General features: G+C 38.7%; 3 protein-coding genes across 4 annotated transcripts in view; 1 reads left to right on the top strand and 2 right to left on the bottom strand.

Moving 5' to 3' along the window:
- Window positions 1–102: 102 nt before the first annotated feature.
- On the bottom strand, window positions 103–8130 carry LOC111321403 (calumenin). Its single transcript, XM_022924275.2, has 6 exons — window positions 7801–8130; window positions 5018–5265; window positions 3150–3365; window positions 1901–2019; window positions 1483–1572; window positions 103–288 (listed from the first exon to the last, which is right to left on the bottom strand). Exons 1-6 carry the CDS (start codon window positions 8034–8036, stop codon window positions 184–186), a joined length of 1014 nt encoding a protein of 337 aa, XP_022780010.1. The 5' UTR covers window positions 8037–8130; the 3' UTR covers window positions 103–183.
- Window positions 8131–8622: 492 nt separating this feature from the next.
- On the top strand, window positions 8623–12705 carry LOC111321445 (testis-specific serine/threonine-protein kinase 3-like). The gene is made up of 2 exons (XM_022924326.2): window positions 8623–10211; window positions 10928–12705. Exons 1-2 carry the CDS (start codon window positions 9614–9616, stop codon window positions 11227–11229), a joined length of 900 nt encoding a protein of 299 aa, XP_022780061.1. The 5' UTR covers window positions 8623–9613; the 3' UTR covers window positions 11230–12705.
- The window catches only part of LOC111321380 (uncharacterized), a 33439-nt gene continuing 26483 nt past the window's right edge, over window positions 12238–19193 (bottom strand). For both annotated transcript variants that reach the window (XM_022924230.2, XM_022924232.2), the window contains 8 exons: window positions 18606–18698; window positions 17749–17910; window positions 17566–17658; window positions 17017–17088; window positions 16494–16580; window positions 14708–14845; window positions 13654–13698; window positions 12238–13308 (listed from right to left, as the gene is read on the bottom strand). In XM_022924230.2, the coding sequence (XP_022779965.2) occupies window positions 13285–13308; window positions 13654–13698; window positions 14708–14845; window positions 16494–16580; window positions 17017–17088; window positions 17566–17658; window positions 17749–17910; window positions 18606–18698 (714 nt within the window). In that variant the 3' untranslated portion in view covers window positions 12238–13284. The remainder of the gene's footprint in view (window positions 13309–13653; window positions 13699–14707; window positions 14846–16493; window positions 16581–17016; window positions 17089–17565; window positions 17659–17748; window positions 17911–18605; window positions 18699–19193) is intronic.

Genomic DNA, 19193 nt, shown 5'->3' with positions numbered 1-19193 from the left:
TAACTTTTTCTCTTTTTTGTTCCCTTAACACGAACCATTTTGTTTTTTTTGTTGTTGTTGTTGTTGTTGTATTTCTATAAAATACTGAGGTGTGGCATGTAATTGTATAACGTAAAAAAATATATCTTTAATAGCTATAATTCTTTAGAAACTTCAATAAGTAACTTAAATCTTAAAGATGGTCTAAAACTCGTCATGTCTTGTCAGAGCTTCTCCAAAGTCTGTAGCTTGACTCCCAACAAAGACATCGTGTTTATCTAGAATTTCCTCCTTTGTTAGCATATCATCCTGAAAAATAAAAACATAAAAATTTACACATTTGATTTTATCTCCCCATTAGTAGGTTAGTGATGATTGGTCAATTTAGCAGGCTATATTTCACTGTACCGCCAGCTAAATTCAAAAGTTTGTTTGAATTGAAGTCTTTCAGATACCGCAATAACCTTGTTTTCTTGGTCAGCACTTTGGACCAAGAAACTTTGTTTTCAAGCTCTGTCCATAACTTACAGTACAGACCTCAAATTCCACTAGTAAGAGTTATATAATATTCATAGCCTACTTGCTGGCAGAAGTTTGTGTTTTCCAGCCTGAAATTCAGCCAAGTGAATATTCAGAATCCACATTGGACAGGGGGTAGATTTGGGATGAGTTACAAAGTGAGGGGGAGGGGGAAGAGGAAAAAAAAATCTCTTTTCTCCCCTCCCCCTTGCTTTGTCACTCTTCCCAGATCTTCCACCCGTCTAACAAGGAGACAATATTTGCCACACTGAATTTGATCGCCCTTAAAAACAAAAACTACTATTTTAAAGCTGGCTTATATCACTGTGAATGAAATGTATAGAGATTATGTATGGTAAGGATTAACTCCCATAGAATTCTCTCGATGACTTTACTTTTGTGGAGGTTTCACTTTACAATGACTAAATATGATTTAAATTCTGATGATTTTCCAGGCCACTGATACCAAAGCATAAGAATTTCAGAGAAATAGATACCTGATGTTGAAACATAATGTTTTTGCACTTGGTTGATAAATTTAACAAGGTGCTCTGATCCATGGTTGATGTTCAAAATGTTCCCCTTTTTAATATAAGTTCATTTCCTTTTTCAAACTCCTACAGCAGTGACATTCACTTTGGGGTATCTCTCTCCCTGACTCTTACAGTCAAAGTGGCTTTACAGTGTCTCCAAAAAACTAATATTGACATTTGTTCCATTTAAATTGTGCTTAAATAATTTTCTAGTCTAATTCCTTGGAAAATAATAGGATGGATGTTCTAATTTGTAACAAAAGATTGTTGATCTTACAATGTATGTACAGGATTTAACTCTTAGGTGAAATTTGCCATTTTAATTTTTTAGGGAAGGGAGGCAATTAATTTTTTCACTTTTTACATAAATTTTTGTAGATTGAGTTCTGGCAATATCTTAATATTTTTGTGTATGAATACTTTAAATTTCTTTCAGTTTTGTAACTCTGACCTCATCTTTGTCTGCTTCACGAATAAGATGCCTGGCCTCTGCTTCAACATGGTCATAATCAGGAGGAATGATCCAATCTTTTACTTCATCCTATCAAATCAAAATTTTTCAAAAACATGGTAAACATCAACATTCAAGATTACTGAATTCTTACTTGGAACAAATATTAATTTTTAAGTCACCTTAAGAGTACTCACAAGTAAAAGGTAACCACATGTAAACTTAAAACGAAGAAAAGTTTATAAAGATGGATAAGTTATTGTTGAATGTTAACATCAAATTTTCATAGCAACCAAGTAGAAAAAGAAAGGTAAACCTTGAGTATAGCGTTCTCCTGTTTCACTTAGAAGTAGGTTAGAATGAGCTCAGATTAACAACATACGTCATCATCTAAGTTATGACACATAAAAGAACATACCCTGTCCATTTTTCCATCTTTATTTTTGTCACGGAAGTCTCTGAAGTGTTCTCTTTCGGTCTTCACCCATTCTGGTTCTTCTTTGTCCTTTTCTTTTTCACTCTCTGGATACAAGTCACCTGAATTGAGAACAAGTATTGTCCAATGTTACACGTAACTTGTTTTTTTTTTTTTAAAAGTAAGTTGTACGATGACCAGGACAGAAAAAACACAATTTTCCACAGGCATTGTCCATTGTTACATCTAACTTGTTTTCTCTTGAAAAGAACGTTACATAAAAGCCAGAACAGATAAAACAAAATTTTCCCTGGAGCACTGTACCCAAAAATTAAGAAATTAGTGCCATACCATTGAAATTGATAAACTACGAACCCACATAACCAAATTTTATTAAAGCCTTTACACTCCCAAGACCTCTATGATGAGCATACCTGCCAACTCTCCCAGTTTTTGCAGGAGTCTCCAAGTTTTTCATCAAATCTCCCAGTCTCCCGGTTAGAGCACCAAATCTCCTGGGAAAGGCCTACTGTGGCTTTTTTCAATATTTAGTTGTTTTTGAGATGTAAACAAGGATTTAGTGCTCTTATTTAAGCTGTTCTCCATTAGAAAAAGTAAAACAGAGCAATCAAATTGATATACATTCAACGAGTATCCTATAATTGGGCAGAAATCAACCCATCAAACTGCACAATACATGATAGAAATTTGGCACAGTTCAGGTTGTTGCGTGCCATTTACATCGGTCAAATTGAGATGTTTTCAGACTTTTGTGCTCTGCGGGCGGGGTTGGCAGGTATGCATGAGTAGTTCTCCTAACTGTCTGCCATACTATTCTTTTGATATTAGTTCAGAAAATTTTGTATTGGATCAACTAATAATCCCCTCATTGATATGTTTTTCTATTCTCCTTACTTGTTGGCTTGACATTGTATTGATAGTGTGAAGAGAAGTTTAGTCTTGGTCACTCATGGGATTTAATGGGTCAACTGGCCAAATTTGCTAAAACTTATCCTTCTTTCCACTGCATGAAACTGGAGAGGGTAAATATTGACATTCCCTTGGACAAGGTAATAGTTTATTTCATGTTACCCTGGAATGTTGTCTGGTTTTCATCATGCTTTGCCAATATCCACCAATACCCAGATTATTTTCCACACTCAAAAAAAAACAAAAATTGCTGTTTGCTTATTAGAATATGACATATCAACTCTCCAATCTTTTTACTACTAACAATAAAAGCTTGCAATACCTAGATATTCATCAATAGAGACAACTCCATCACCATCTTTATCAATATCTTCTAATGTCTCATCCACAACAACATCTTTCATATGATCATACTCTTCGGGATGAAGCATCGCAGTATACTCCTCCTTTGATATTTTATTGTCTTTATCAATATCGGCCATTTCCCAGCGCCGTTTGTCCCGTTTTAACATATCCTTGTACTCATAGTCATCTTCCTCTGAAAAAAATAATCAATTTGAAAAATGTTCAGAGGAATATGAGTGCCATGATTGGTAACTAACATACAGTTCTTTCTACTTTTTTACAAGCATGAGACTGTAAATAGTGCAAATGCATTTTTAAAAATTTTGATGCTAGCATCCAAACTTTTTATGCAGAGGGAACTCAATACACTCCTTCCCCAAAAACCAGTGAGTCAACAGACAGTACTGTTCAAGTCCCACAACAACTCAACATCTGGGATTGATCGAGGGCTTCAGTGATAGGTGTGCTGTCTTTCTACAAAATAATACTGTAAAAACCTGCAGATAAGCCACCCTTTTATTTCCTAAAATTGTTACTAGAAATTGGGGGTGTGGCTTATCAGTGGGAACATTTGGAAAAGGTGTTGTGAATGTCCATTTTTGCATCCAACCTAATGCCTGATTACTAAGCTTCAAATGTTCAGCTCACATTTCTGTTGTAATGCAAAAATCTATGGAAAAACTGTCGAGTGAAGAAATTCCTGTCAACAAATACCAGAAACTGAAAGATCAATCATGTGTCAAAATTGGTAGAAATGATGTTCATTCTATTTAAGTGCTAAAATTGTGGGTAAGACGTTGAAGTATTTTCTGTTTCAATGTGAACAGTGAGTTTACGTTTGATGAACAGTGGATGAAGAAGACTTTTCCAGACTCAACTTTGGATTTCATTTGATTTCTTTAAAAAAAACTTCTTTTTCCAAAATTTGAGCTGCTAAATTCAGGGTGCAGCTTATCTGTGGGTGCAGCTTATCTTCTGATTTTTACAGTACTTTGTTTTGTTCGAGGAACAAACATACTGTAAACTGGGAGAATTCTATGAATGTTACCCCTTCACTCCAAAATTCTCATGACGAATTCTCCTTACTGTCTACTACAGTGAATGATTTGATACCTTAATAGCAGCATAGGCTGAATTGCCAAGGTCTACAGTGTTACTAAGGTTGAGATTGGACGTCAGCATTATCAGGTGCCTCTGGCAGCCGCTTTAGTCCATGTAATGACCTCACCTTTTCCCCCACACATCCCACCCCAGCGGAGGACATCCATCACACAGTAATCTCGTGTGTGGGAAATTGACATCTCCTTCCCCCCACCCTGCAGGAGATGGGACCTCCATTTATTCGTCCTTATTCGAGAAGACTAGAATATCTATCCATTTCATTGATGTTATAGAAAGGTAGCAAATTCTCCTCACTTATTTTAAGACCATGAGTATTGGTCCGGCAGGGGCTCGAACCCTCGACCTACCATACAACACAATCCAGCGCTCTAACCAATTGAGCTAACCAGAATGTAAGTGCCATGAATTTGTTAATAGATTTAATAATAATCCCCTAATTGATATTTTTCTTTATGCTAATCACTTGTCTGTTTAAACATTGTATCAATATTATGGGGAGAAATTCTGTCCTAGAAGTGATTGACATGTAACTTCTCCCTATCATATCCCTTAATTATTCAGCAAACAGGTAATGACAATACTCTTAACTTATCAGGTAGAGGTTGTTATGTTGATCTAACACCAAATTCTCATAACTGGTTCACAAAAAAATTTGTAACAACTGGGGGGGGGGAGAATTAACAATCAGATCATGGGAGTTAAAGTGTTAAGGGTAGAAATTACCTGGAATATACCCATAAGTCATGTTTTTGTACAGCTCCCAGCCAATTGCTCCATTAGGATCTATTTCCTTTTTGTCAACATAACGCTCTTCAAGAGTCATATGAGACCTTTCAATTTTTTTCAGCTGTTCCCACTGTCTGTCAACATCTTCAAAGACATAACGCTTGGATGTAAATTTGATCCAGTCCTCTAGTTCTTTCCGTGTGATCTTTCCATCATTATCTTTATCAATTCTGTCCACAATTTTTCTGAAAAACAAATCAAGATGAGGAGGTCATTTGGTCAAAATCTTACTGGGTCAGGTTTATCATCATTGAGGAGATGGACGAGAAAGAGTACACTGTCCAGTAATTTCCACACAGAACAAATACTATTCAAACAACTTCAAAGAAAAATCAAGTGCCATATTTCATAAATTTTATTACAATCTTGTAAAATAGTTTTTTTTCCTCCTTTTTTTTTTTTTCATGAGATGGTGTGTAAACTCTTACCACTCTCGTTGCAAAAGCAGGGATGTAGCTAAAGTTTTTAACAGGCGGGAATCTAGCAATGATAGGTGGGTATTGTATTTGGGCCGAAGGCCCACTTTAGCGTGCCTTTGGCATTCATTATTTCGCATACATGAGTTACAAATACCACTCGCCATCGAGCCTGCAAAATGGACAATGTAATATGAATGATGCGATCCTCGCACTAAATGGAGTGTTTACAATCCTTTCAGTCCTTCAGTTTTGTTAAGACAGCAATGAAGGTGTAAAAAACGAATTAAATAAATAACAATGTTCTGACAACATTTAAAAACATTTTGGAGAAAGAAGTAGTACTTTACAGCCAGAAAAATCGCGTTCACAGCCGGGTAATCTTCCCGGCTTCCGGCTATTATCTACATCCCCAAAAAAGAATTTCCCAAAATGATCAGATGTCTCGAGAAAAAAAAAAGAAAAAGACTCTGACTTCTTTTTCGGAAAGATGGAAACCAAATGGATGTCAAAATGCGATTTTATCTGAAGTTCTGCATGTACATATTTGAGACATGCAAACACAAATCTCATCTGAAAACACAAGGCACCTATTTTTTATGAAACCTCATATGTTGGACAGTCTCTCTAGCTAAAAGTGTTGATCTTTTGTACAAGCACAACAATAGAAAAATTTTTGAATGATAAAGTTACTAGGTATCATTTTGGGCTCAGTAAATTATTTATTAACCTTTTCACTCCCAAGATGCCAAAGTCAATTCTACTCATCATCCCCTATTCATTTTCTATACAATATCATCTTCTCTTCATTTTCTACACAAGACACAAGACCAAGACCACAGTTTTTTCCCCATACAAATCAACTTAGACTGGTAAACAACTTTTTTTTTTAGCTTTGCCACAATTAGCATGGAAAACTCTCCTGACCATGGTCCTATTTTCTAAAAGCTGTACCAGTTGTGAGAGCATGATTTTCTACTCATGGTCAATGGCATAGTTTTTTTTTCCCTGTATGCACTAATCTAGACCTCAACCATACATATTTTTTTTATGTGCACTTTTTCTTTTTCCACTTTGATGAAAATGGTGTGAAAAGAATTTCCTGACTTAGGCCCATGTTGTAAGAAAGCTGGATGGCAGTTACAAGAATGATCATGACTAGCCAATCAGATTCAAGGATTTAAAATTCTGTCCAGCTGATAATTATACCAGTGTTAGAAAAAATTGATTTATAATCTATTTCCAACAAACACCTGAAAACAATGAAATCACACTGATCTAATCATTGTCAAACTGGTAAATATGCTCACTACTGCCTGAAGGAAGGTTGCTAAGATAGGTGACGGAGTGCAGTTCAGATTGTCTGGAAGGTCAAAATTACGAGTGGCTTTTCCCTCCTTTTCGTTGTTATTACTATAATTATTATAAATGACAAAATTCTTCATGAAGTAAATTCCTTTTTTGAACTTTGATGTAAAAACTGTGTTACTTGCCCAGCTTATGCACAATGTTTTTGAGCATGTCATTCATTTTCATAATGAAATCTGCCCATTCCCACACAAAATTCGTTTTTGTGCTACGTGGCACCCTTCAGAAATGAAGATTTACGTGAAATATCTAACACTGTACAACAACGACCATTCCTATATTGGTACGTATGATGCACGATCATTCCTATACTGCTAATTCAAGAATTCGACGATTAATATAATTTTGTGCCTTCATTGTGAAAAGATTGTTGCATGACCGGCAAACCCGTGGGAACAACAAAATCACAAAAATCCATAATTGTCAAACTGGTAAACATGCTTACTACATGCTGTAACGTTATGCATGATTGTCGCTAAGATATTTCCTTATGGAAATTCATACTTCATAGTATGCGCCAAAAAATTGCTCTTAGGCTAGAAAATGGACAAAGCGGTAACACGATGAACAATCATACACAAACGTCCTATATTACAGCTGGTGTTAAATTTTGGTCAATATTGACGACGTGGCAAAGCTGAAGGAGATAAAAATTATTATCGATGAACGGATCGAAGCAAACGTTCTTCTAGCTGTTTGTTGAAGTCTTAATTTTGCATAATGAATAATTCTCGCCTTGTCAAACGCAGTTCAAAATATTTCCATAGAGCCAAACTTCATGTTGCCCACGAATCATCATATAATTTTATGCATCAAGTGACTTCGAATTAATTCATCGATTTAACTTTCTGCTGGAGCAGCGAATAGCGATTTCATGTTCATGCATATACAACTCAAAGCGAGAGAATCCGCAATTTCCTGTAACTTCTCACATACCCTAGTCTCTCTTTTGATTCCTCAGGCGTCAACTCATCAAATTTCTTCTTCTCCTTTCCAAGGAAAGCGTCGTGATCATATTCAGCGTTGTGTTCTTCTCCTTCTTTAAAATGTTCTTCTTCCGACAAGTCCTGATCGTAGACACGATCCTTTCCTTGGCCCTTCGCTTCTGGAGGTCGTGCATCAATTACTAACAAACACAAACAGAGGCAAACTGTAGATAAAATTCTTGCCATTATGCTAAAATAATAATGTCAGATTTGTCCTGCAGGTAATATGCTTGCACCAGATGTGTTTGACAACACAAGATTCCTGGGACTGGCTGTCGGCTGCAAATGTAACAGCCATGGCGACAATGTGGTATCATTTGATTGGCTGATAGGAATCAAGTCAGTAATTATCTGCATTTTCATTGGATTATTTCTGCCACGCTGGCAAGGGAGGATCGCCTAACTGTTGGAATGTGGGACGGGGGAAAACCTCTAAGGAAAGTGCAACGTGGAAGGTTTGCGTGACAAGGATACCATGCTGTTCAATAGCAACATAACACTTTGTTAAAAAACCTAATTATAACATAACCAAAGTAAAGCGCGCGCTCTGATTGGTCAATTTAGCGTCCACCATTTGCCCATGGGTGTACGCTGCTGACGTGAGCAAATGCAAAGACTATTTTTCCGCGCGCGCTTCTTTTTTCTGGTCACGTAAGATTTGTTAAATAAAAGGGAACTCTTTAGCTACAATGTATCAATGTTATGTTATAAAACAAATGGTAAACACCACAGCGTACACTATTGAGTTATGGATGCACTTGAGAGGTTGCTAAGCACTCAAGAAGCTAGAGTCGCTCTCGGCTATCGCCTCGAGCGACTCTTACGCTTCTTTCGTGCTTAGCAACCTCCCGCGTGCATCCATAACTCAATAGTGTACGCTGTGGTGTTTACCATTTGTTAAATAGTGCACGCTGTGGTGTTTACCATTTGTTTATTGTCAGCTCAATCAATAACCCCAGAGTAGCCTTTACTAGAAATCGGCCTATTTTTCAATTGGTAAAATTCTAAAGAACTAATGGTGCTAGGTCGATGTAGGAGTATCACAAAATAATTCGGTTTTATCAACTGAGTTGATAATGCCGTAAATTAGCCACCGGTAAAGGGTTTCCAAAGCTGACGTTTCCAGCCCTTCGTCAGGGAAAATATCTTTTCGAGAGAATTCGTCTAAATCTTCGTCGCTGAAAGAGATGAAACGAAAAAGTTGAATTATCTGACCAGTAGTTCTGTGCCAAGGGGTTAGACATAAGCTCAACAGTTATGATAGCGGATGAACCAACGTGTCTCGAAGAACGCGGCCCTGAGTGATAAATCAAATAATAAATAAAATAAACAAAAGAATTATATTTGTGAATGCACCAGTAGCATCGGTCATCTTTTTTTTTTTTTTCTTTTTTTTCTTTTTTTTTTTTTTTATAGTAGTCAGCGTCGTAACACCTTTCAGTCATCGTTGCTGTTATCTTTATTATTCGTTGTTATCATTATCACTATCATTGCAAAGGAACATAATCATTTATCATGCAGTTTCAATGTTTGATATCGAAATTATTTTAAAACATTTCCGTTAAATAACTCAAACACCGATGATAACTGAACGTTCACGACTGGGGCAAGAAAGAAAATGATCTCGAGCTCTGACGTGCGCATTGCGGAGAACGGAACGCGCGCAAAAACTACTCTGTGGCGTCATAATTGCAACAGGACTTGCATCACCACAATCATCCCAAAGTTGGTCGCACTGGCAAGGCTAGGTCTTCAGATCTCCAATGTCTGCAATAACACGTTTCTTCTCCCATGTTGTGTCCAAGCAATCTTTCAACTTAAGATTTTTAAGGCAACATGGCTACGAGCTTCTCGATGATTCGCCGCTTGGGGAAGGCTCCTACGCCAAAGTCCGTAAGGCTTACTCAAAAAGAATGAAACTTCACGTTGCTGTTAAAATAATAGATCGTAAAAAGGCTCCTGAGGATTTTTTGGATAAATTTCTTCCCCGAGAATTGAGCATTATTCAAAACCTTGATCATCCTCATATCATTCGAGTGTACGAGGTACTGGACATTGGAGACAAAGTATTTGTTGTTATGGATCTTGCCCCCGGAGGAGATTTATTGGATTACATTAAGAAAAAAGGATGCATGAAAGAAAATCTGAGCAGGAAAATCTTCTTACAAATGTTACAAGCAGTCAAACATTGTCATAAACACGGCGTTTTGCATCGTGACTTGAAATGCGAAAACATCCTCTTGGACGACGGGATCAACGTGAAACTCACCGACTTTGGTTTCTCCAGACCATTTGAAAGATCAGAATTTTGCAAGACTTTCTGTGGATCGGCTGCCTATGCAGCGTACGAGATTCTAAAAGGCAAGTGTACTTCATGTTAAGATTTCACGAGTACTTTTCATATTCTTCACTGTTGGAACAAACCAGTCTCACAAGAGTTGTTGGCGCCGCATACATGCATTTTTTTCGCTATATTTTAAGAACACTTGTATAGGGAAAATTTGTGCTCTTGTTATGTTGGTAAATTCTAGTGACTTTGTTGCGCTAACAAAACTTCGTTAGTCCTTAACAGACCTCTCCCTAATTCTTGGAACCTCGATGATTCTAAGGCGCACTCCCCACATAGGCTGTGTCAGGAATTTGTCGCTGAAAAAACCCTGAAAGGGTCTTATTTTTCAATGACGACTGAAAGATTTGCAATCGCTTATCTTTCATTATTAAATTACATAAAGGTTTAAGTCAACAGAACAGCTCGCTTCAGCAATTTAACTTCCCTCAGAGATTTTTTGGTCTGAAAACAAACAGCGATTGAGTTTGTCTTTCGGTCTTTTTTGAAAAGTGCTTCTCGTTACACATGCGGCGCTTCCTACGTAGGATTTTCAGAAGAGCCAGGAGTTGGGGTGAGGGGACTGTACTACCAAAAGCGTCATCCAGGGTACTAAGCTGCATTTGTTTTTTTACTATATATCTCTCTTTTCTTGAAATGAAGGAGTTAGGTCCTACACTGAAGACGTATTCATACGCTATTAGCTCTGCAATTACACCTAGAAAAATTAATTTTAGTTTATACCCTTAAGGTATTCCTTATGACGGTGAGAAAGCTGATGTGTGGAGTATGGGCGTGGTCTTGTACACAATGGTAACGGGTCGAATGCCATTTGATGACTCTGACATGAAGATGCTATTGGCGCAGATCAAACGCGGGCCAAGTTTTCATAGACCGAAACAGCAGATCACAGAAGACTGCAGAGATCTCATATGTGGCATGCTCACCTTAGATTTTAGATTGCGATTAAGTATTGAGGATATTGAACGCCACGTTTGGCTTTCGGGTACTTCACGTTTAGGGCCTACTGGAAGCACACAGTCGGTAAGATGAAGCTCTTCGACAAACGAGGAGAAAGGTTAACTTATTACATCCTTTGATCAGTCCTTTAGATACATTCAATGTTTTTTTTTTTCGTTTATAAAGTAGGTTTGAAATTTTCAATTGCATAAGTGTGAACGTTAAATAAGGTTTGTAAATGATGTGATCGAATTATGCGAATTTATGGAAGCCAATCGACTTGCTTGAACTGTGATCTAAATGTTGTTGTTCAGCGTTTAATCGACACGTGGTGAGAGGAAAAGGATTATTATTGGCTTGTTTTTAAAAGAAAGTAAATAATAAAAGAAAAACCGGTGAAGCACTAATAATCAGCATTCATTGATACTAGACACCCCTTGCCCGCGGGAGTACGATCGAGGCCTTGAGCAATGCGAGCCGGCGAGACATCTGCAAGCGGTCTGATTGTTAGTGCCAGATCCCAAGCAAACCTCTCCCCGACTCGTCTCAATTATTCTTGCTGAGCAAAAGGGGTCCATCCTGCAACGTTAACTGTAATGAGGACCTGCGCGCTGCCTTAGAAGTTTGAACAAATTCGAATTTCCTGCTCATTCCTTTTTACACCTTGAAGGTAAAGAAGTCTACGAGGTTTAACGGCTCAATTGTTCACAAGAGAATACTTCTCGGTATTCATCATATCAGATCAAAAAAAAAAAAAAAATTCTTATGGAAGTGTTGGAATCGGACGGAGGGGTCCAGGAGGGGCGGAGGCGTCCAGAGTTGGAATCGAAGGAAGCGTTTGAAATCAGACGGAGCTGTCCATACTTGGAGAGATTCGTTCGGATTCGGATTGATGCGCCTGGATCAGACGAAAGCGTTCGGAAGCAGGCGGGAATGTCCGCAATCAGACGGAAGCGTTCGGAATCGGACGGAGGCTTCGTTCGGAATCAGAGATTCGTGTCAACTTTCCCCTGCTTACAAATCGGCAAAAGTCTAAAAGAATTGAACACAATTATCATTGATAGCAATATGAACACTTGCAACAATGGAGAAAGACAGAGAAAACACATAAGTCACATTTATTAAGTATTCTGTACAAAATAATTTTATTTTTCAAAATCGCCTCGTCAGGATCGTCGTCCTGCTACGCTGAACAACGCCTGACCAAATTTTCATAATTTTTCCCTTTTCTAAATCACACCTGGTTTTTTCACTGATTTTATCTCTCTCTGCGTGAGTTAAAAAAATAAACCATCTATAAAAAAAGTATAATTTTTGGAAAAACATTCTGGCACAAAAATATAAATTGGAACTTTTCTGGAAAACATATTAATAGCATTCCACCTGAAATAGTATTGAGCCACACCAACAAGACAATAAAATTATACCATGAGCCACATTAACGTGACTGTTCATAGCAGCGATATAAAAGAGGGTAACGCCTCAATTACAGGGGTATGTACCCGTTGTGGCAAGTTCATTTAAACTTCAACTAAACAATAGATAAATTTGTTTGATCAGTACATGGATCACAAAAGGATCATTCTCAAATTAGGCAGTATAAAACGCTAAAGATCGTCTCTAAGCCGCGACAATTGAAACAATCTGTTGTATACATTTATCCTTTAGTATTGATTTCCTTCAGTCCCAGGCAATCACAGAGCTTAGAAGTAAATTCGCTCAAATGAAGCGAATACATAGGGCATGCTCGACTCGTCTACTAAGTCATTTGAATGAGAACGTTGAACTTTTTCATGCAAACACTTCGTATTCATTAAAAGAAACAGCTTTTAGGCACGCTAACATTTCCTCGATTGCAACCATTATCTGTGTGAACGCTTAAAAACTTTGGCGGCAATGAAGCATCTTGTCACGTAATGCTTGTCACGCCACGTCACGCAAGAACTGTGTTATGAAATAGCTTCTCAGTTAAAGAAGCTGACAGGGACCTTTTTCGAAAATTGCTCTTTTCTCTTCCATGTACGACACTTGAATTTTAATACTGCAAGGTGAATAAATGAATCTACTCCTCTCGGCTTGATGATCTGTTTTATGAGCTGTTTTGACCGAGCATCCGTCTTGTCACTGCTCCAGTTGGCGTTTCTAAGACTACTTGAAGTGACTGAAGGCAAGCTGTATTTGAGATTGAAAGACGACAAATGTAACTACTTGATCTCCAACCCAGACTCTCTCTTAGAGTCCCGGAGTCGGGAAGAAGAGAGAGCCTGGAAACGAGATTGTTTAAATATAAGACAATTACTATTTAACGCTTGTGGCGGCCATTGATCAAATCGATCTTTACACTTTTGTTATTTCAGATTTGAGTCTGTATCCGAACAATTGCACACCTACCCCTCCCCTGACCCAACAAAAGTCAACTGAGAACAAGTAAGGGTTAATGTTGGGTTAGGGAGGGGAAGGTGCGCATGCGCAAGTGCTCAGATACTGACACTTATCCAATATCACACATAATATTACCTCGAAAGCTTGCCCTATCGTCATGGTAATCTCATCTGACAAAGTCTGTTCAAAAGAAAAAAAAAATTACAATCTTACAAAAGCAAATTCGGAATTGAATAGCTCATTTTCGAATTACCCTTGGCCTCTTTTTTAAAACGAGGCCTGGTGCTCAACCATTCTTGTGAAAATGAGTTTAATCTGCATGTGAATGAAAGGATGAGCACAAGGACTCGTTTTGAAAATGAGGCCAAGGGAAATTCGGAAATGGGCTATTGGTAACTTATTATAAGAGTTTACTAGAGAAGGAAAGTGACATCTTTTTTCTAGCTCAAGAAATTAACTTATAGTTGATAATCATAGTGATAAGCGAAGTTATCTCAAAAAAAAAAAAAAAAAAAAAAAAAAAAGCAGAGAAAACTTGTCTATTAAAAGTACTCAGGCCTCGGTTCTTCAAGGGGTATAACGCTATCCGCTACATAAATCGCTATCCGACGGATAGCACAATGCGTTTTGTTTACCCTTGTCCGCTGGATAGCGATTTATCTGCTAGATAGCATCACCCGTGCTTTAAACCACTGGGCCCTGCCCGGGGTCCGTTTACGTTTTAACGGGCCCGAAGTCGTATTCTAAAGGCAGGTAAAGAAAAAAGAGGCAGGTTCTGGCACCCTGACCAGTTCATTTTGTTTCCTAAGCGTATAGTCTTATTGTTTTCTTTTCAAAACTTTTGAGACACCCATCATGATTGAAACAGAAGAGCGGACCCGTTAAGTTCCGGGACTTCCGAGAAACGGGCCCCTGGAGTACACTCTCGTCGTACACTTTGAAAATTCCATAGCATATGTGCTTTCACACTCATCTTCATCAGCACGTCACGGCCTTAGGAAGTTCACTTGTTCGGTAACAGACACGATAGGTTCTAAACAAGTGGACCTGGTGAACTTGCAAAGAAAATAATGTTGCTATAATTTTCACTGCGGAGAAAAAGCTACTGAAGAAAACTTAGAAGTGTAAACTTATACACAGTTTAAAGGCATGGCTACTTTCCAAAAAGCAGTTCCAATAACTAACTCACCATAGTATCCATTCTAAACACGTGACAGTAATGGTTGTTTGTTTTAGCATCTTTAGCGATATAAGCAAACACTCTTTTGTCTTCTGGATCCTGTGTGATGTACGATATGTTTCTGATGTCGTGATTACTGACCATAATCTGCAAGGGAAAGAAGTGGTCTGATTAACTCGGAAAAACTCGACCACTTCACGTGCATCGCCACCAATGTAATCTATACCATAACTTGCGCATATTGCGAAGAGATATACATTGGCGAACAGGAAGACGACTAGGTGAGCGATTCCGAGGATACCTTCGCGACGAAGGAAGGAATGACAAGGACGTATCCAAACCAGTCGCTAGACACTTTAATCTCCCTAATCATTCTGAGCAGCATATGACAGTCTGCGGTATTTCCCAGCGACATCTAGGCAGTTCAGAAAGCTGCAAAATTCTAAAACAACAGTCTAACTTTCAAATCGGTACTCTTAATTCCCATGGTATCAACAAACGCTTTTCATTCAACTAATTCATTCTTGTTTTTCTCGTTACCATGTTCCCACTAATAGCGTAGCTCCATTTTCTGCTTATAAACACGCGTATAAACACGCGTATAACCTACTACTCCTCCATTCACTCTAACGAAGGGCTAACGCTCGAAACGTCAGCTAAGAAACTCTTTACGGTGGCCAATTTATATTATCAGTTGATCAAACCAAATCATCTTGGTATATTTCCCCTCATATACAGCACCACAGTTTCTTGAGAAAATGACTTCCTTTATTCAGTAGTGCAAAAAGACCCAAAAAGCATCAAATAAACGCTATTTAGAGACACTTCCATCGTCATAGAAGTCATGGTATCATAGCTATTATCGTTAAAGCAATTTTCAGTTGAGAGTCGAAAGTATTCTGCTTTACTTATTCTCGACATGTGATTGGTCCAGAAACTCGCACCACTTCCTCAACCAATCAGATTCTATTTAAAACTAAACGCGTTTTGGTGACTTGCATTTTCCAGCTCTTCAATCAAATTGTTTGTTTCTTATTTTACTTTAAGCTCTTATTGGCTCCTTGTCATACCTAACCCTTGTCTGATTAGCCGTTGAAATTACTTTGGTTTTGGTTTTACGACACTGAATCGAAAAGCATCATCTATCATTTCGACAGTAATTGGTTCGATCCAAGAGTAACAATTGGTTGTGCGCATGATTTTCTGGGTATGGAAAGTCCTGAAAAGGATTGTTATCGGTGACAAAGAGTGGGATTTCGACAAACTGTGCAAAACTCATCATCACTTTCAAGTCAGGAGTTGTTTGTTTGTCAAGTGATAGAAGTCTGATAAGTCAAACTGATTGGAAGGTTTTGCTGTGATAGAAGTGGCTGCAAGATTCAAGTAGCAAAAGTCAGTTTAATTGGTCAGGTTCGATCTGCCTGTGAGATCGTTCTCTTCAGTGCGTTGGTTACGTAGTGTCATGAATAAGTCATTTGAATGGTACATGTAGTCATTCATCAGCATCTGTCGAGATGAGAGTGGGTGCCATTAAACCAGCTTTCTAAAGTCAGTCGATGATTCATCATTATCTCAAACCGTTGAGGTTACCCTTGTAGTCAATTAAAACTGTCCTAACATTTTTAAAGACCTAAAAAAGTTATCTCTTTATCTTTGTCCACAAAGTCAGAATCAAAAGCAATACGTTTCGCTGTTGCCATTGAAAAATACGCCATAACCTACTGCCACTTTTGCCACCTCGTGTAATTCCATAGCTTTTTCTAGTGAGTACTGATTACAATGAAGAAACCATTACCTTTGACCTCGCATCAATGAATTTAATTCCTTTCACGGACACTGATAACATCACTGAGGGAATTTTCTGAAGCTTGGCTGTAGACAGCTTAAAGTAACAAACAGAAAAACAAAAAATATGGGTTAAGTATAGAAGAAGCCTCTCCAAAGGTTCGTTGTAAAACATTTACATTCCCTGAAGAATTTTTTTTATCAGATCTTTGGTTCACGAACAGTAAGAGCAGTTTTTAATTGTGTCGAAATAAACCAGCAATTATCGTGGTTTAGCTTTACCTTGCTCTGTGATTGGTAAAAAAAAACCTCACGCCACTTTCTCAACCAATCAGATTCAAAACGAAAACCACTTGGGCCCTGGTCACTCACGTTTTCCCGCGCTTCAAGCAGTTTGCACATTTTTTTCTTTGAGTTCTCATTGGCTACTTGTAATAATTTCCTTTACTCTGATTAGCTGTTGTGATCACTTTGGTTTCGGTTTAAGACTCTCAATCAAACTTCACGCCAGTAGGTAAAACAACTTGTCTTACCCTGATTTTACGGGATGCTTCAACGGTAGACTGCAACCCTGTGATTGTCTTGACTGCATGCGACCCAAGATACTGGAAAAGAAAGGCAGAAACCAAAAAAATATATATCATTAGTATGAAACAAAAGGAATTTCAGGGACTGGTTATAATTAACAACTATTCATCGACATGGAGGTGGCTAATGGCGGATAGGTACCGAGCCACGTAGCGGCAAGTTAAATATCTCAGCACCGCTAGCCAACGACACTGAGGGGATACGTTGTTTTAGTATATACTAAAAAATTGAGATAAAATAACAAAGAAAAATGATTTATTAAACATTTATTCCTACAACGATTACGATATTTTCTGGCGCAAATCTGGTGCGCGTCGCTCGGAAGTGAATAAAAAAGGATATTCGGAGTTTGAGTAACCAATCAGAGCACGCCTACAACGCTTTCCACTGTTTTAGTGTATACTAAAATATAATCATGACAGAAGGTGACATGCTTGACCAACGCAGTGTTCAAAACTGTCTCAAAACTTCTATTTGACTAGTTTTCCACTCACCAGAGTACCATAATTAACACTTCCATTTAACAACATTGAAGGTTCGTGTTTCCACCTCATAGACCCATGTTCTTTGGACTTCCTTTTATTCGCCTGCAAAAGAAAATCCAATCTGATTCTCTCGGCCCAACAACCGAGATTGAAATGTCTCGGTTTCAAACCGAGGCTTACAGGACGTCATACCTTTTTAGGACCATCCGTCATCTCTTCGGCAGCCGCCAACAGATCACCTTCCCTTGTCGCCACGGTGGTTGTTATGGCCAGCGGTTTCTCATCTGGACAGTACATCTTGAGCTCCGCTAACTGTACTTCGAGAGCAGCACTACTGTCTTCAAGCTCTGTGTTCTGAAAAGTTAATGAATATGCAATAAATTAGACAAATAAATATGCTTAAATAAATGAAAAGAGAATAGACATTTTAACAAACAAATAAATAGCTGGCCAGCTAGCTTGTCAGTCAATCATCCGGTCAACTAGCCAGCCAGTTAGTCAGTTAGCCAGTCAACCAGTTAGCCAGTCAGCCAACCAGCCAGCTGTTCATTTGGTCAATTAGGAAGTCAGTCAGCCGGTCGGCCAGTCACTTAGCACTACTATGTAACATTCAACCAGCCAGAAAGTCAGCCAGTAAGTTACGCAGCCGGTCGGTAAGTCAGCCAACACTGCTAACTAGCTATTCACCCATCCAGTCAGTTCATCAGTCAATTAGTCAATCAGTACATCAGACTACCAGCCAGCCATTTAGTAAGCCGATCAGTCAGTCAGCCAGCCAGCCAGCCAACCAACCATTTAGTTAATTGATCAGTCATTCTACCAGCTAGCCAGTCAGCCAGCCAGCCAGCCAGCCAGCTCGCGAACTAGCCATTCAGCCAGCCAGTAAGTCATTCAGCTAACCAGCCAGACATTCATTCAGTCGATCAGTCCATTAACCAGCTAGCCAGTCAGTAGGCAAGCCAGCCAGTGAGTAAGTAAATCAGCCATTCAAGAAGGCCACTGAGTCCGTCAGTCTAGCCGCCACTCGGATTCAAGTGGTCTTGACTTACTTCTGATGGTTCCTCTCTTTCTATATTCTTCACCTCCTCTTTAAGTGAAGCCATTATTCGTTTCCGATGACCAAGTGAGTTTATTTCCAGGACCTAAGAGCCCGAAAAAGAAACCAACATTAAGCGCACAGCTTCATCACAAATCTGCACCTCCGTTGGAATTTAATAACGCGTAAGCTTTTAATGGTACACCTTGACAACGTTTATTCTTGCAATCTTTGGTTTCGTATATCAGGTAGTCGAAACAGAGAGATTCGAAACAACGCTTATTAGTCCTTAACATGCGAGCAAGTCCTTATTCTCAGCGCTTCGGGACGAGCGTGTCTTCGCCCGCGGGAAAGTATGAGGTCTGGAAGGGGTCTGGGACTGCTCATTATTGGTGCCAGACCCCCGGCAAAACTCTCCCCGACTCGTCTCACATCTTGCCGCGGGCGTAGAAATAAGCTACCTGCAGTACATGCTCGCAGGCCATAAATCCACCGGCTAAAGCACACAAGTATATTTTTGGCCCTGTTAGCGGATTTCGTTCTTGCGCGCACGCTGCAGCAAGGTGGGTTAAAACTGTTTTTCGACCCACAAAATTCTGGA

Source organism: Stylophora pistillata, chromosome 10 (assembly GCF_964205215.1).
Source record: "Stylophora pistillata chromosome 10, jaStyPist1.2, whole genome shotgun sequence".
Taxonomy (NCBI): Eukaryota; Metazoa; Cnidaria; class Anthozoa; order Scleractinia; family Pocilloporidae; genus Stylophora; species Stylophora pistillata.
The sequence above is the reverse complement of the archived record's forward strand: the minus strand, read 5'-3'. Positions and strand labels throughout refer to the sequence as shown.

What these genes read in the sequence shown, in the direction of transcription:
- LOC111321403 (XM_022924275.2), bottom strand. Translation starts at nt 8,036, where the DNA reads ATGGCAAGAATTTTATCTACAGTTTGCCTCTGTTTGTGTTTGTTAGTA. An exon ending in CTCTATTGATGAATATCTAG is followed by an intron (nt 2,020 to 3,149) that starts GTATTGCAAGCT and finishes TTCTCAATTCAG; the next exon opens with GTGACTTGTATCCAGAGAGT. An exon ending in GTGAAGCAGACAAAGATGAG is followed by an intron (nt 289 to 1,482) that starts GTCAGAGTTACA and finishes TTTATTTTTCAG; the next exon opens with GATGATATGCTAACAAAGGA.
- LOC111321445 (XM_022924326.2), top strand. Translation starts at nt 9,614, where the DNA reads ATGTCTGCAATAACACGTTTCTTCTCCCATGTTGTGTCCAAGCAATCT. An exon ending in AGCGTACGAGATTCTAAAAG is followed by an intron (nt 10,212 to 10,927) that starts GCAAGTGTACTT and finishes TATACCCTTAAG; the next exon opens with GTATTCCTTATGACGGTGAG.